The sequence below is a fragment of the Rosa rugosa genome, chromosome 4 (genome assembly GCF_958449725.1).
Source record: "Rosa rugosa chromosome 4, drRosRugo1.1, whole genome shotgun sequence".
NCBI classification, from domain to species: Eukaryota; Viridiplantae; Streptophyta; class Magnoliopsida; order Rosales; family Rosaceae; genus Rosa; species Rosa rugosa.
Window position 1 is genome coordinate 32,615,814 of NC_084823.1, and position 16,922 is coordinate 32,632,735.

The 16,922-nt window shown below is 37.1% G+C and overlaps 2 protein-coding genes across 2 annotated transcripts; one reads left to right on the top strand and one right to left on the bottom strand.

The window, feature by feature from the left end:
• Window positions 1–599: 599 nt before the first annotated feature.
• On the top strand, window positions 600–2,336 carry LOC133742256 (ubiquinol oxidase 2, mitochondrial-like). The gene is made up of 4 exons (XM_062169927.1): window positions 600–1,128; window positions 1,240–1,368; window positions 1,469–1,957; window positions 2,074–2,336. Exons 1-4 carry the CDS (start codon window positions 712–714, stop codon window positions 2,131–2,133), a joined length of 1,095 nt encoding a protein of 364 aa, XP_062025911.1. The 5' UTR covers window positions 600–711; the 3' UTR covers window positions 2,134–2,336.
• Window positions 2,278–15,408, bottom strand: LOC133742254 (uncharacterized). Its single transcript, XM_062169926.1, has 23 exons — window positions 15,194–15,408; window positions 14,666–14,951; window positions 14,485–14,553; window positions 14,183–14,320; window positions 13,968–14,085; window positions 12,486–12,568; window positions 12,061–12,156; window positions 10,534–10,702; window positions 10,314–10,456; window positions 10,160–10,246; window positions 9,759–9,944; window positions 9,068–9,235; window positions 8,308–8,428; window positions 8,141–8,210; window positions 7,515–7,602; window positions 7,283–7,403; window positions 6,907–7,100; window positions 6,710–6,818; window positions 5,791–5,946; window positions 5,468–5,570; window positions 4,831–5,004; window positions 4,283–4,428; window positions 2,278–2,775 (listed from the first exon to the last, which is right to left on the bottom strand). Exons 1-23 carry the CDS (start codon window positions 15,370–15,372, stop codon window positions 2,582–2,584), a joined length of 3,198 nt encoding a protein of 1,065 aa, XP_062025910.1. The 5' UTR covers window positions 15,373–15,408; the 3' UTR covers window positions 2,278–2,581.
• Between the last annotated feature and the right edge of the window lie 1,514 nt (window positions 15,409–16,922).

Sequence of the window (16,922 nt, forward strand, 5' to 3'; positions counted from 1 at the left end):
AAGTGCCAATTTTGAAAGTATGAATAGAAGCTAAAACAAAAACAAAAACCATTAGAAAAATAAAAGTAAAAAATGGGCAAGTAGGTGTAATTTTATTTAAATCTTATTTCTGTACGTAATTTATTGGTTCGCCCATGGTTTTGCAACTTATTAAGGTTTTTGATAATTTAACTAAATCCAACTTGGCTCATAGATATCAGAAGGCATCACGTAGCCAATTTGGCTAACTGCGAGTATATAAATACAATATCCATTGTAAACTTGGCTACCACGCAAAATCAACTTGCTTCTTGTTCCCCAAGAAAATTCTGAATCTTAGCTTTCCTTTTTACGTCCTACTACTCGCATCTAGAACTTTCGTAGAGCACTAGAGCTCACCGCCATGTTGTAATATGATAAAGGACGTAGATTGGCCATGTTAGGCTACAGGCAGCCAATTTTGCCTAACCATAAACACGAGAGAACGTGTCGCAATCACAGTCATACAAGTCACCATCACCACCCGATGCTTTACCAACTCTGATCATTTCCATCACATGAGTAGGCCAAACCGAATTGTCTGAACCAATGACTTTCAACTGATATATAAACCCTAGAGCCGACTCTCTCTTAAACCCTCACAAAAGCCTTAAACCCTGAAAACCAAACAAAAACTCTTCTTCTAGTTCTCTGTCATTTGTTCTGATTCCAAAACCTGATAGATTGATTAAGATGATGGCGATGACTCGCACGCAAGCGTGTAGGCACATGGCGAAGTCGGCGGCGCACGTAGCAAGTGCGCGCCTCTTCTCCACGGCAGCCAGAGCTGCCACCACTAATGCGCCCACGGCCAAACAATTGTCCTCCATAATCATTCCTCTAAAGGATGCGGCCGCAGGCGCATGGTGGAACAACGGCAGCATCATTTACCTCGTTCAGAGGGTACGCAGTGGTAGCACTCTGGCTCTCGGCCGTCAGGAGAAGCAGCAGGAGGAGGAGGCTGATCATAGCAACTCCGCCGTTTCAGTTGCCGGACACGGTGGTGGTAATAAGGACGATGAGGAGAAGGCCATCACCAGCTACTGGGGGGTGGGACCGAACAAGATTACCAAGGAAGACGGTACTGAATGGAAATGGAATTGCTTCAGAGTATGTTAATTACTAATTAATGGTCGATTTTAACGAATTGTTAATTATATCTCTTTTCTTTGATGAAATTAATTTTTGACTAATCTCTGATTTATTTGATGAAATTTGAAGCCATGGGAGACGTACAAGGCCGATACCTCGATAGATCTCCAGAAGCATCACGTGCCTACAACTTTGATGGACAAAATGGCCTACTGGACTGTCAAGTCTTTCCGATGGCCTACGGACCTATTCTTCCAGGTATTCTCAACTTTTAATTTGCTTGGTCATTTTTATGATTTGTCACTTTTTGGTAGTTACTTATTTTTTTGAGTATATGCTGCATCCTTGTTATATGCAGAGGCGATATGGGTGCAGGGCAATGATGCTGGAGACAGTGGCAGCAGTGCCTGGAATGGTAGGAGGGATGCTGCTGCACTGCAAATCGCTTAGGCGATTCGAGCACAGTGGCGGCTGGATCAAAGCTCTTCTAGAAGAAGCCGAGAACGAGCGTATGCACCTCATGACCTTCATGGAAGTCGCCAAGCCCAGGTGGTACGAGCGCGCGCTTGTATTTGCCGTTCAAGGTGTTTTCTTCAATGCGTACTTCTTGGGATATATGATTTCACCCAAGTTTGCTCATAGAATGGTTGGATATCTTGAGGAGGAAGCAATTCACTCATATACCGAGTTCCTCAAGGAGTTAGACAAAGGTAACATTGAGAATGTTCCAGCTCCAGCTATTGCTATCGATTATTGGCAGCTACCACCCAATTCCACCTTGAGAGATGTTGTTATAGTTGTTAGGGCAGACGAGGCTCACCACCGAGATGTCAATCACTTCGCTTCGGTAAGGACTGAAGATCGCATCTGACTCTTAGCACATCTGTTTTCAATAACTGCTGTTCCAGAGGTTCTATATGTTTATATTTGGTTCTAATTGATACAAATTGAATTGCTTTGCAGGACATACATTATAATGGACGTGAACTGAAGGAATCTCCCGCTCCAATTGGTTACCATTGAAATCCATGAACTCACCTTGTATTAAGACGAGCAAGAAGTCTGATAGTAAATGACATGGTTTTTGGGTTTTGCCCGAGGTGATGATATATATAAGTTGAAGACATGTATGTAGCTTAAATAAAAGCTACTGAATGGTTATAGAGATAACCTGAAGGTGCAATCAACTTCACTATAAATACCAGCGAATTCATGATTTTGAAACATTCTCTAATTTTGTGACATGTACATTCTTTACTGATAAAATACTCTAATGATTTCTGATTTCTATTTAAAAGATGCCTTGGTTTCTTTTAGTCAAAAAGCATTTACCGTGGTATTATCATATATGCAACAGTGACATACATTTCTCACATCATTGAAGCCACACTCACACTAACAGTGTAGCAGCTTCTCAAAGTTCAGACGCTTTATTTTGGTAGCATGCCAGAGTTTGATTACACCAGATTTTCTAAAAGAGATCCATCACCTCATACTCATGGGATATTCTAAGAGGTGATTGGTTGGAAACAGGCCTCTCCTCGGACCACAGCTCCAAATTAACAGTACCAGTTCCCCAGTGGATTAGGCACTTGAAAACCTGACTGACATCAAACCGATTCAATAACCCCAAGCCAAGGCATTTATCAATGAGCATCCATTCACCTGTTGCAACAAGAAAAAGGAAAGGCAATTTTCATCAAAGATGACCATTGTAGGAGAAAAATCCAAGCAAACCCAAACTATCATTGCTTGCACACTGAACTCAACTGCCAAGTGTGCAACTCATTTCCTTGTAGCCCAAAATACAATTAATAAAATAACCATTGTGGGTCGACAACTCAAATTCCAACCATTGGTAGGTCTTTTAGTCTCTATGTTTCACAGAAGATATTGTAAATTGTAATATCAATCAGAGTATCTAGTATATGATATGATCAAAGAACAAAGAAATATAAGATACAGTAATTTGGAAAGTGCACAGATTTTGACTATTCTCATACAATTTGTGTTCATTTTGCTCAAGTTTCTGACACCGACATAAACTTGTAAACTGCACCTCACTTACCAACGTGACTACATCCGTGTCACATTTTAGGGACAAATCAGAAATGCTAATAATTCAAACCATTGAGTGACATGCCGTTTAATGCGACCGGGCTTTATTTTAAAAGATGTATTAACTACCTCATGTTTTAATCTTGAGCTTTTACTATTTTAACATTCTTGTCCTGCTAAGTAATTGCTGATACTATGTCAGTGTAAGAAGATACATCACGACCACTCCTTGAGGAGAGATGTATGATATTGAGATTACTCATAAAGTCATGATAAACCTTACACTCCCAAACACTGGAACTCATTCCAGTGTAGAGAGTTATGTGTCTATCAATCTATGGACTGTAGAGTAAATTCTAGTAGGATATATGTGGTTGAAATTGTTTCTTCCCAGTAGGCTAATATATTTGGACAAGCATGGGGCATTATAGATGGTATCAGAGCCATATTTAGGCCAGCACACCAAGGTGCAGGTACACTTCCTGAAATAATCAACTACAAAGATGCATCCGCTGCATGTGGGTTTGCAATGTGGTGGAAGATAAATCTAACACACAATCCCCAGGTATCTAATTTTTGAAAACTTGCGTCACAATTAAATATGCCGGAACAAATCAAGTCTCCTAGTGGTTCCTAACCAAGAAGCAACTGTTTCCCTTAGGTCCCAGTCCTTGCCAATGTTGACTCCCTTAGTATCCTTGACTACGCAAGATTTCACAAGTCAAGAACCGCCATAAGCTTATATTCTTCATTCTTGTTATGACTATAATGACATATTAAAATAGGAGGAAAAAACAAAAAATGCATAAGCATTCACTAGTTTTCCACTCGCACAAAATTTGGGAATTTTACTCTTTTTACTTTGTTAACATCAACAGCTCCAGCCATGGTAAATCTATTAAGTGGTATGCTTAATAAGTTTATTCTTTTTTAGTTTTTTACTTTGATTTTTTTCCCCTTAGACTTTGCAAGCACAACCATAACATAGAAAGTGAAAAGACTTTGTCACTATTAAAGGTTTCAAAAGTCAAAAGTGATTCTATACTATGAGCAGGATGATATAGCTCCAACTTTTCATTTTATGAATCCAAAAGATGAGTGATAGATAAATTACCATTAGGCATTAAATTCCCTTCATAGAACTGCTCATTAGATTCGGGCCCAATTTCATGCTTTGACCCATCAATGGCCGTAAATGAAACATAAGATTCTGAGGGGTGCAACAGGGTGAACATCGGGTGTACTCTCAAGCAGACCAGTCTACAAACATAAATTGACAACAAATAAAGCAATTAGGATACAATCACAAGAGAAGGGGGAAAAAAAAGAGAAGCTAGCAGACAGAAAATCAGAACTACACATTGACCAACTAAAGATCTGATTAGGCTCCCCATCACTGGAAGAATATGCCAAATCAAGGCTTACACGTTAGGACCAGCCTTTTTATGGCTTTCAGAAGTATTTAGAGGTGGTGTCCAGCGACCTTCATTAATATGAGTTATATTATAGAGATCTGAGTACTTGTAGTGACTTGGAATAGTCGATTCCACCAGAAAAATTTCAAACATGCATTCATATGAGCTCAAACACAGAAACAATCGTAGGCAAAACACACACACACACGCATTTGAAGGAAAAAGAAGTCGATGTTCCAGAACGAACCTTGAATATCCACCAGAACCAGCACCAACTTTGCGTGCTATAATGCTAGAGTCGATCCGGAAAACCTTGGGATCATTCTTTGGAATATATAACTGTCGTTGGAGAACCAATCCACCCCCTATATCACCTTCTAACATGAGAGATTCCTCCTCCCCGGCATGCTCGAGATTTCGTCTGCGAGGGAGACTTCAGAGAATAAATGCAAGCTACAGACTACCATAATTGCCATTAATATGGACACAGATATATCCATCCGAAACTTAAACAGGCTCTGAATCGAGGTGAAGGTCCATTCAGGCCTATGTCACTAACACCACCTACTCCAATGCCATTTCAAAACTGGTTGAATGGATAGATATCAGGGAAGGTCCATTTTGCTAATCTTGAGTCTACCTAGGGGCCAATCAGTGACATCTTTTGGAGTTCTAGAACGCTCCTAAGGTGATATGAACAATTATATAGAACTCAATGAGTTTTTCACTGTGATACAAAACCACTTTACTTATCATCTCAGTATGAGTTAATATAAGATGGTCTTCCGAAGAGAAGTGGTGGAAAGTAAATGCCCTTGGGTTTTCTTTTCAATTAATGCTTTATAAAAATATGCAGCTAGTAATAGTCTACTCCAGAAACTCACTCAATAACATTGTATTCCTCGGAACATCCAGCAGAGCGGTACTCGGTACCACTATATTCTTCATAACCATTAATATCAACCCTACTGTGAAGCCACTGTGTCCCTGAAACCATGACCACATGAAAAAATCAATTATGGAAAGCATCAAAATTAACACAAGTTAACTTAATAACAAATGCAGGAATTTTATTCTTAAAATATTGGGGGAAAGACTACATGGCATAGCAGAGAGCAAGGAAATTATGTAAGGACGTATATCTACATAATGAAGAGAAGGAAAGGAACAGTAGAAAAAAAAAAACCCATAATGTAGAAAGTCCTACCTGAAGGAAGGTGAGTCATGGAAATGATTCGACCACCAATCCAGGGCACTACTTTAATAACCCAATCACCACCCTTCAATTCAATAGGCGTCCTTGAAAGCTCTATTCCTTTCTGTGCAGAACTCACTTCTACTGCTGGAATACGCTTGGCATTTTCTATATTTGATAAATTAAAACCCATTAATCCGTGGACCCCTAATTAGGATTTTTACAAATACACACGACCACACACACACACAAATATATATATATATATATATATATATATATATATATATATATATATATATATATATTCTATTAAGTGAATTTTGAAAAAACATCTTCTATTACATTTCAGGGACATTTCTGGGGTTACTGAAGACTTCAAAGGAGAAATGTGAACATGAGTGGAATACTTCCAGGATCTAGAAAAAATTTATAGAATTCTTGCGGATAAAATCCAAAAATGAGGACAGAATAGACAATGGCTCAAAAATTCCACCAAAACTCTCAGTGAGATTCTTCACCAGTGCTTTTTATCAACTAACAAGAAATATTATCAAATACTACTTAAGATGTGGATCCTTCAAGTTAAATTTGCTCATGATGTTGCAATTTGGATATACAGAAAATGCATGCTGATCACAAAAAGATAAATAGATCTCTAATCTTTCTTTAAAAGAAAAAAAAGAAAAAAAAGGAAATTCTTAATTGTGGTAGTCAAAAGAAAAAGAAAAATCTAGTTTCGTATCAAAAATAAAAAGAATAAAAAGAAAAGAGAAAATAAATAAATAAGGATAGTTTATTGGAGCTTAGTTGAATTGGGCAATCCATTAAGACAATTCAGTCAAGGTTACTGTCATCTGACAAAGAAGTAGCATTTAGCAATATTTTATGTTCAGGATAAATGACTAAGTATGAGCATCAAAGAATTTACCCAAACGAGTTCTGTACTGTTTCTCACTGGTAGAAACCAGCTGCGAGACCTCCTGTTCTGAAGGCGTTGAAAGTTGAAGAATCTCTCCATCCTTACCCCATATATCAACCTATTTGAGGAAGTCAGGATTAATATGGGATTTTATTAATGTATGCTAGTCTCAGGCATTATTCTTGTCTCTCAAGAAACAGACATACCATGGCACCTCCACCAAGCAATAATTGCACATGCAAGCGACGGTTTGGTCTCTTCCAAGATCCTTCAGTTTTTGAAATTTTGAGAGTAAGTGTTGATGATTGAAGTTCAGCAACATAGTGTGTCAACAAGAATCCTCCTTCCAGGAATTCATATCCATCACCATCATCTTCATATAAAACACCTTCAGCTTTCCCTGTACATGAAGAGAGAATTCATTAAGCTGCCAACTACAAATTTTTAGCCTACAAAAAGTTAGGAAAGATAGATAGTATTTTAATTTAAAAATATTCAAACAGCCAGCAAACTAAATTTTACTGTAAGAAATTGATCAGGGAAGCAAACAATATAAACAAAATAACACAACTCAATTGTTACCATGTTCATTTAAAGCCACAAGGAGTGTCAAGTCATCTAATATATTAGATTCACCAACATGCTGATGAGGAGGACCCACAGGAATAATTGCTCCACCTTGCAAATATAACGCTGGTAAATCCTACAATAAACAGAAAAGAATTAAAAGGAAACAAAGAAATGAGGGCAAACAAGAGATTAACAATAAACAGACAAAATAACAAAGCCTATCAATATGTACAGAAATACATACTGGATGTGAATCATCAAAATCAAAACTCATCCAGATTCCTTTGGGCAATGTGCACTGCAAACCATCCATCCCCCGACCAACCGCAGTGCTGATCATGATAAATAGGATGTCAAAGCAAAATTCCAGGATCAAAGACCAAATACGGATTTCCAACTGAACCTCACCATTATCAGTGAGTTAATCTGTTAATGAAACTAGAAAAAATTAAACGATCTACATGCTGCAATGTATCCACAGCGTGCGTTTTTAAATTTACACTTCCTTAATTTCCCAATATGCAAAGGGAATAAAAGGTGGAAATAACATTTAATATCTACCCATAATATTTGATAAACTCTGAGCTTCACTTATGCAACAAAAAATGAATTGTTTGAAAAGAACCATATGAAATGTTGGATGAGGTATCTTTTATTGTCAGTATGTTTTTCTATAGAAAGGATTTACAGATTAGAAAAATAACACAGGAGATTGACCAGCCTTTCTCTTGATAAGTGATGTCAAATTCAGTCTCAGTTTGCTTAAGGCATAAACACAAGGTACAGATACCATAAAAGATGGAAGCCAGACTAGGAATGCACAATCTACAACGACTTTCATACTGTAACACATAAGAAAGTGGTGAGAACCTTGCATACACTAGAACTGGACCCAACAAAAAAGAAGTCTCCAGTTTCCTTAAGCTGGTATCTTTGGGATCTGCACAAGAATCAGATGCCTGTAATTAGTGGCTTAACAAAGCAGAGATTCACCTTCTCCAAAAGAAGTCACAACATTCAACAGCATGAAATCCCACCAGCAAAAAATGTAGGACTTGCCACTGGAGTACCCGTCGTATGAGCCATATAGAAGAGAGTGTATAAATGAGGTATAAGGCGGTAGCGCCTCCTCAATGCCAAGCGGCATACTTCTTCACACTAATATAGAAAAGCCAAGTTAGTTCTGAGCAATAGCATGCAGAGTAGATCTAGATCTGAAAAAACAATAACAAACCTAAGAAGAAATAGTAGATTCCAGAAGTATAGAAGTGGAAGTCATTCACTACTTGATGCCTAGGATTGGAAACATAAGAGCTCGTCCAAACTATTGTCCTAGGACATGTAGCCTCCTCCACTTATATGGGTAAACTTATCCAATGCCATACTTTCTACATCTCTAATAACCATCCTTGAGAAAAAGTTCTGATTACTATTGCAACTTTTTTATCCAAACTATAATCAACTCAATATTACATTCCATGATTCCAATGCATCCCTATTTCTCCCTATACATGACAAAACCATCTCAAATGAATCTACCTCAACTTCTCTTAAATTGGTGCTACCCTCTACCCTCCCATGAAATCTTCATTCTTAGTCATCCCTCTTCAGGCTTTCAAGCTACTACAATCCTCTCCTTTATCCAAACCTTCATTTAGCTCTTTAGAGATTTTAATGAAGACTGATGATAAGCGTGCACAGTAGTTATTAAAGATTTGTTTTATCCAATCATTGTTTGATCAAGATAATTAAGAAACAACCACGAAAAAGAATTCATAATCCTCGAGAATGACCAACCTCTTCCCCAAAAGACCACGGCTCATGGTCAGCGGTGTCCTGTTCAGAGTGCCCACGGCAAAAGGGAAACAGAGAACCTATACCCACCCATCTTCCAAAGAGCTCAGGTGTTGCATTTCCAGCAAAGCCACCAATATCAGGCCCCGACATTGGCTGACCACTAAGTCCCTGAAAACAAACTAACAAGTATCTTATAGGAGTTGAATAAAGATAAGCAGCAAACTAGTTGATAAACAATTCTGTAGTTTTTCTCGAGTAACTGGTTGAAAGAAAGAACTTTTCTTCATCTATTTTAAAAACCAAACCAAGCCTTTCAAGATTTAGAGGAAAGATCTTGAAATTGATAATATCAAAACATATGAGAATACAGCCTTTTAAGAAAATATTAACATGGATATGTTTAAGGAAGAGAATGAAAAAGTATCAGGAATGATAATTGATAGTATATGGTCAACTACAGTGGGATCTGATAATCAAGGGTTGAGATTAAGACACTAAAGTTACATTCATTTAATCTCAACCTTAAAGGGTGGGTGACCTGGAGTACATTTCTGGATGTAAATAATACTAATCTTGTAAGATCACAGACCAATTTTTGTACGAGAAGCTAACTAGAGAAGAGGCAAGGAAATCAAATTCAGGTCTACAATTTTTCTGCACTTTTGGAAACCAGACTAAAAGAATTACATACCAATTGAAGTACCATGGGAATACTCATATGTAGGTGTTCCCAAGTTGAAAGATTGTCTCCGGTCCATGTTGCAGCATACCGCTGGCTACCAATAAATCCAGCTCTCGTGAGGACAAAAGGACGTTTCTTTGCATTACCCAATTTCATCCCTTCATAAGTTGATCTTGCCATCAGCAACCCATAGACCTAATCAGCAGCAAAATCAACAACTTTTGAAGTTCAGATAACATTGATGAGTGCAGCACACTGCAATCTGATAAAATAACATGAAGACACCCAGAAACTGGAGGAAATCAAGTTTCTAGCCAGGGTGGCACAGTGGAGCAAACTGTTCAACAACATTGAACCAAAAAATAAACTTAAAAAGCAAAAGCACAAGACTGGGGTTGAATAAATGATACATTGTGGTAGTGTGAGTGATTCTGGCAGCCTCCCAGTTCATCATCCCCCTTATGGATATTGCTCTCAGGCATTGTTTTTGTGACAACCTGAAGAGAAAAAAAATCAACACCAACTGAACAAATTGCAAGCACCATCAAGCAATTATAGAACTACCTTAAAAACAGCTGGTTCATTCATGTCATTCCATATACCATCAACACCATTACAAATGAAATCTTTGACTAAATTGGACCACCACGATCGAACTTTTGCCTGTGTAAAGTCTGGGAAAACACAAGGCCCAGGCCACACCTCCCCTGTAGATGGAAAGGAAATTTTAAGACGGTAAAATACTGGGTTAAAATTTCAAACCCAATACAAAGAGAAAAGTTACCAACAAAAGGTTTTCCATCTGCTTTCGAAATCCAGACATCAGTTTTAGAACCACTATCATACACAAAATAACCATCTTCCACTTTTATCCCTGGGTCAAGCATCCATATTGCCTTGAAACCATTTTGGTGGAGATCCTTCACCAAGGATTTTGGATCTTGAAAACGGTCCTGAAAGGTATTAGCATAATGACATTTCATTGAAAGATTCCACTCAATTTATAGAAAAAGAACCAACTTTATAAAATAAAATAAAAGAAGTGGAACAGCAATACAAATACAGTGACCACTGACCAGCACTAAACAAATCAACAGCATTGAATGAAATATAAGCCATCAAACAGACCAATCAAATACAGCTAAACAGCCTATACCATACACCACACACCCACCCCCCCCCCCCCCCCCCCCCCAAAAAAAAAGAAGAAGATGAAGAAACAGCTGGTTCCTATTAAATCCCAAATCCCATGACCCGCAATCTAAACATGACCCATAAGAAATCCACACAGCCTCCCCATCATTAAAAAGTTTTGCTCTGTCGCCAATCTATCCAAAAAGCCGAAATTGATAAGTTTATCTTTATTTAGAATGAGGGTACTAATTTGATCTCGTAGGCTATGGAATATGAATGTATGCCTAGGATTGAGCAATGTCTAATAAGGTAGAACTCAACCCGACAAATGAAGCCAGAGAGCAGCTTAGTCAATACATGAACCAAGCTGATGAGCCAATAAGAAAGCTTCACATTAGGGATGATGATTTGCTTTGACATAAAGAAAACATATATATAATGAGATTCCACTTCAATGTGCTTAGTCCAATTAGAGAGTGGACAACTACTTTACTAGCAATGGAAATTGGCTAACCGATAATATATTTGCAACTTCTAATTCCCAGGCATTATACCCAACTTGAGCACTCTAACAAGCAACCACTGACAGAAACCAAGGCCTCATCTCAAATTGCTATTGCTAGCTGAAGTTGATTTTTCGAGCCTTAGGCCGTGCTTAAGGGGCACAAATATCCCCTTTTTTAGACCTTTGGCATCCCCGCCAAGAGGAAATCATGCATCTTCTGACAGTAGGCTTTTCCAATTTGGGACGCGCGCAAGCTATGTTGCTATTTACTTGCATACCCTGTACACAAGGGCCCCGTGCTGCTTTTCCTCACTAATAGGGAGTCGGCATCCAATAACCATGGCCCTTGTGTCCCGCCTACGCAATAGGCTGAGTTGCATTAAGATACCATATGCAGTCAACTCCTAGTTGTGGTTATGTACACTAAATCCCCTAAAGCTTTACTGATGTGGAATTTATGGGCATCACAGCCCCGGGCACCTTTTGCTCTCTTGACAGTTATTCTCAAATTGAAGTTCTGGATATTAATTTCCAATCCTAAATGCATTAAAAGCCTCAGAAACTTTACAAGATTATCACCTGAACAGAAGATTAATGATGACATTCCGGAAATGTACATAGGATGAAATCAATCAATTGTCATACATCAAGAAACTTTAAAGGAAAACATACCTTGTCAAAAGTGAAACAACGAAAACCATCCATATAATCAATATCCATCCATACGACATCACAAGGAATCTTTTTCTCCCGAAAAGTTCTTGTAACCTGCAAATATAAGTTGGTCAATGATCATGAAAATCGATTTACTGATGCACTTAAGGTTGGTGTTGGTGTTGGCGCTCGTAATTCGTGATTTAGGTGATATTAGTTCTCTGTCCCAGTGGGCATCTTGTCCATCATTTTGTACTATATCTATTTAATTAAATTTTGTCTCCTATCAAGACAAGATAACCATACAAATAAATCAAAAAATGCTGATAAGTTTGTACGGTGACAGATTCCTATATATAATGTGCAGGAACGAATGAAGAATTTGGGGGGGGCAAATACAGTAATAGAGAGAACCTAACTTGAGATAAATACCAACTACATACCTCTTGAACTCTCTTATCAGAGTCATAGCTCCAGCGACATTGTTGATAACCCAAGGACCACTTTGGGGGCATAAATACAGTACCTGGTGAAAAAAATTTCACTGATTTAAACAATTATACTAACAATAAATAATAAACAACTAACTGCACTTTATTCAAAGATTACCATGACTAATAAACATATACGTCTGCATTCACATGTTTGATGTATGCATTTACAGACAAACATATAGTCTGTGTAATATATGCTGTATACAGTTCAATCTGATCTTTGATTATTCAATTTTCATAAGTTGCATACTTAAACATATCACATAACATACAACTTCTTCAGGCTGCTATGTGTCTTCTCTTCAAGACCCTTCAATAGATATAACAGCCAATCAAATGTAATATATATATATATATATATATCCATCATATCTTATGTTACATTTATAATTCATGGTCAACCTTCAGTTATCAATGTAACAAGAAGGTTTTTTGAATATTAATGGTAACTGAGATATCAAGAGTCTGAAAATACAGTAATATCATTGTGACATTAGAGAAATTATAAGGAAACTTACATAAAAATACTACATGAAATATCAGAAAAGAATTACACCTATTGCAGGCACACGTTGAGAAATATCAAGGATACCATGGATATTGAAGATGATAGTACTCTTACAAATATCATCATTTCTATCAAATTAATATAGGGTTTTTTAACTGGACATAGAATTATAAAGTTGAAGACTTAAATGCAAAAACAACAGGAAGGCTAATACCAATTCCAGGTACTTACTTCCACCATTTATTCTATGATTCATTTAGATAACTTTGCCAAGATCATGATCTAATTAGGGCCTACCCTAATCTACTAACTTTCTAGTCATGTCTATAAGTTTCCCTTGAAGGTTGTTAACTTGTTTTATACATTTTATGTAAACGCACTTATGCACCAATTAAGCAGATATTCTCCAATCAACTTTTTGTCCAGAAAGGAGTGGTTTCATGTCAAGCCATGTTATATATATCATTTAAAAATCCATATTCTAAATTTCTTCTATGTTCTAAATTTGATCTTTGAGCTGCAAGTGCCAGAAGGAATGTTCAAGGGCATACTGTAGTGTGACTTGGAGTGCCAGACAACTTTGCCTATTGTGGACAGTTTTTGGGATGGCAAAGAGAAAAGAAACAGTTATAGAACTCGAACTCCAATGGCCTTAAGCGTTCCCTAGTTACTTTAGCACATTGCACTGCTTTTATCATGAGCAATTAAATGGGGAAGCTTTTCTTTCTGAGATTTTTTGAGCTTGTGAATTTTAAATTGTGGAATCTTTAAATCCTAATTCATAGATCTACATACTGGACTTGTTCTCCTTCCAGAAACACCTCAGAACCAAAAACTTAACACTGGAAAATACATAATTGTCACAGAAACATTTGAAACAGACTTATAAAAAGAAGTGTAAGCTAAATGGTTTGAGAAATTACCAATTGCACGTGATAAAGCGCTCAAAACAGCATTGGGTGTAGCAAATGGACCAAAAGTAATGACAGGATAAGAGGATGGAGCGATGAACTGTATCATCGATTCTTTTCTTAAATCAATCTGCCAGTGAACAAAAAACGTACACCAAGTATAAGTTATAAACTAATAGGCAATGATATTTTGAAGTTAACTTCCAACGACAACAAAATCATAGCACCTCACAACGCTTTGTTGTATCAGCAAGAACTCCTAATGCCTCTCCAGAAGGAAGAACAGCTAGCACCCAAGGATGTGACTGGTACAATGACGTAGTTCCAGAACCATAGCCCCATGCATCCGAATTCCAAGTAAAAACCTAAAACAAACAGAACTACTAATGAATCGCCTCCAAAGAGTAAATAGTTTCATCTACAGCCCCAGTAACTTGAATTGGTTTCATTCCAACATCAGTCACCAATCTGCACCACCTAGAGAAAAAGAGAAAATTACGCACGCATAGGTCATCAAAAAGTGACTCACTCTTTTTCCTGTCCGCTCAAGTTGCCCGCTAACCTCCCCAGTGCCGTATAAAGAGGTACCAACAGGAAGCTAGATGAAACAAAGTACATCATGTTAACTATAGCACAAGGAATTATCAAAGTGAAAACAAAAATAGATAGTATGAGGAGAACGAAACACAAGATGTAAATTCATTACTGACCTCAAGTTTAACAATCTGCTGCCCAAGAAGACGTTCAAAATTTGGGATATAGGACGGCATGTTCTGACTCTGAATCGGTGTCTCCCTATCCTTGCCATTAACAAAAGAGAGACTAGGATGTGCTGCTTCTCTATCATTTGCAGAACAATCAAATCGGAACACACCATCCTCAATAATAGGCTCGAAAATCATATCTCCTGAAGTGACATCTGCAGTGACCGGCGTCCCTTCATCACCAGCCATTTTGGATATCAAACTTTTCGTAACCAACTTAGTACACTTCTTTCTGCAAGCAAAACTTTTGCATCATAAATCTCACAAGTTCTAGAAAGATGATATGGCGAAATAGTGAGCGTATGATTTCACTTCAGATCAGCATAAAACTAGCGAAAACAGCAAGCTATAAACACAGGAAATCATATCTCAGGTCCAAACAGAATCAATCAAAATTTGACTGAATCAATCGAAACGGGCAGCATTGGCGTGAGGAAATTGGATTCGGGGAGAGACGAAGCAGAAGAAACGAACCTGATGAAGGCAGACTGAGAACCAGGCTTCTTGTTCAACCTCAGCAACGAAATCGGGGTTGGATGAGCGGCACTGTAAGAGTTGGTATCAAAAATGGAAGTGGTACTTGGAAATCGTCGGGTGAATTTGGAGGATGCTTCACCTACTAGTGTGGCAGTGAGCACTGTTGCTTCTCCCATTGGAAACTGCAGGACAGTCCTCTATGTATTTTTTTTTTTTTTTTTTTTTTTTTTACGGCTTGGTTCATTTTTTTTATTTTATTTCGTGTCCTTTTGTTTATTATTTTTATTTTACTGAAAGTCCGAGATTCATGAGAAAGAAAAGGACCTGAAATTATTTCGACGCTTTGTACTTTTGTAGCGTGGCAACAAGTGAGTTAGGAAGAGCTGACACGTGTGGATTGTTGTGATCCTGATATTGATGGACAAAAATCAGATCAAAATCAAAACAAAACGTCCAGTTTTCTTAATTATTTTAGGTTTGGTTCATCCCTCTTACATTCTAATGCTTACTCTGATACTCATAGTTGGAGTAAGATTGGAGTTGCTGAATGTAGTGATAGCAGAGCTCCCTTGAACGATCTGATTTGGGAGTCTGTTTAAAGCTTGAATGTTACTTTGTCATGATTTTCTTACCTTATGCAGCAAATCTAGCCAAACTTCGGATTGGTAATTCTTCTGTTTGTTTTCTTCGTGGAAGAGAGAAATGAAAATTTTTAACTAAATTGATCATCCTTAAGGTATTCATGATCGTGATTTACCATTGTGAACCTGAAAGGTTCAGATTGCACAGATCCGGTTCGTCTATTAATTTGATCTAGTTTAGTACTGTTACAATAATCAATTTAGCTGAAAATTTGCATAAGTGATCTACTCAAGGATACCTAAAAACTGAATGGTAGAAATGTCAATATGTGAATGAAAAGTGAGTCCCATAAGAGATCCCTTACAATGACAAAAAAAAAAACCCCGCTAGAAGAGCCATGTGTGTATAAGGAATTTATTTATTTATTTTTAAAGATTTTAAAAGATCGTTTGTAGGACTCGCTTCTGTATATATAGGGCTTTTCTATCAAAACATTCCCTTTTTTTTCATTTTATTATGAGACCCACTTTTCGATTACTTATCGGCATCTCGACTGTTCAATTTTTATGACTCCATGAATAAATCATTTCTAAAATTTTTTAGCCAAATTGATAACTCCTAAGGTATCGAACTAGATTAAATAAATGGATAAACCAAATGTCGTATCGACCAACTAAGGGCAACTCCAACCATAGGCACCATTTGGGGGTGCTATTCTCATTTTAGCACCCCCTTGTTGCACTATTCATATAGGACTCAATTCTCATCTCCAACCATTAGACCTATATGGGGGTGTTATTTTCACTATTCTTGACTAAAATATAATATAAGTATAATTTTGATGAATATTATATTAAAAACATGTTAATTTAATGAAATAAGGTAAAAAAAATCATTTAACATTTTATCATAATATTTAAAAATTATTCTTATTATTTAATGAATTTAAAAAAAGATTTTAATTTTTTTTTGTCGGCATATACGACAAAAGTGTCGGCACATACGAGTAAGAATCTAACTATTTAGATCATAATTTTTAAAAATTATTCTTATTATTTAATGAATTTAAAAAAGGTTTTTCATATTTAGATCATAATTTTTTTTTTTTTTTGGAACAAAAAGGAAATAATAACCCTTCAATTAA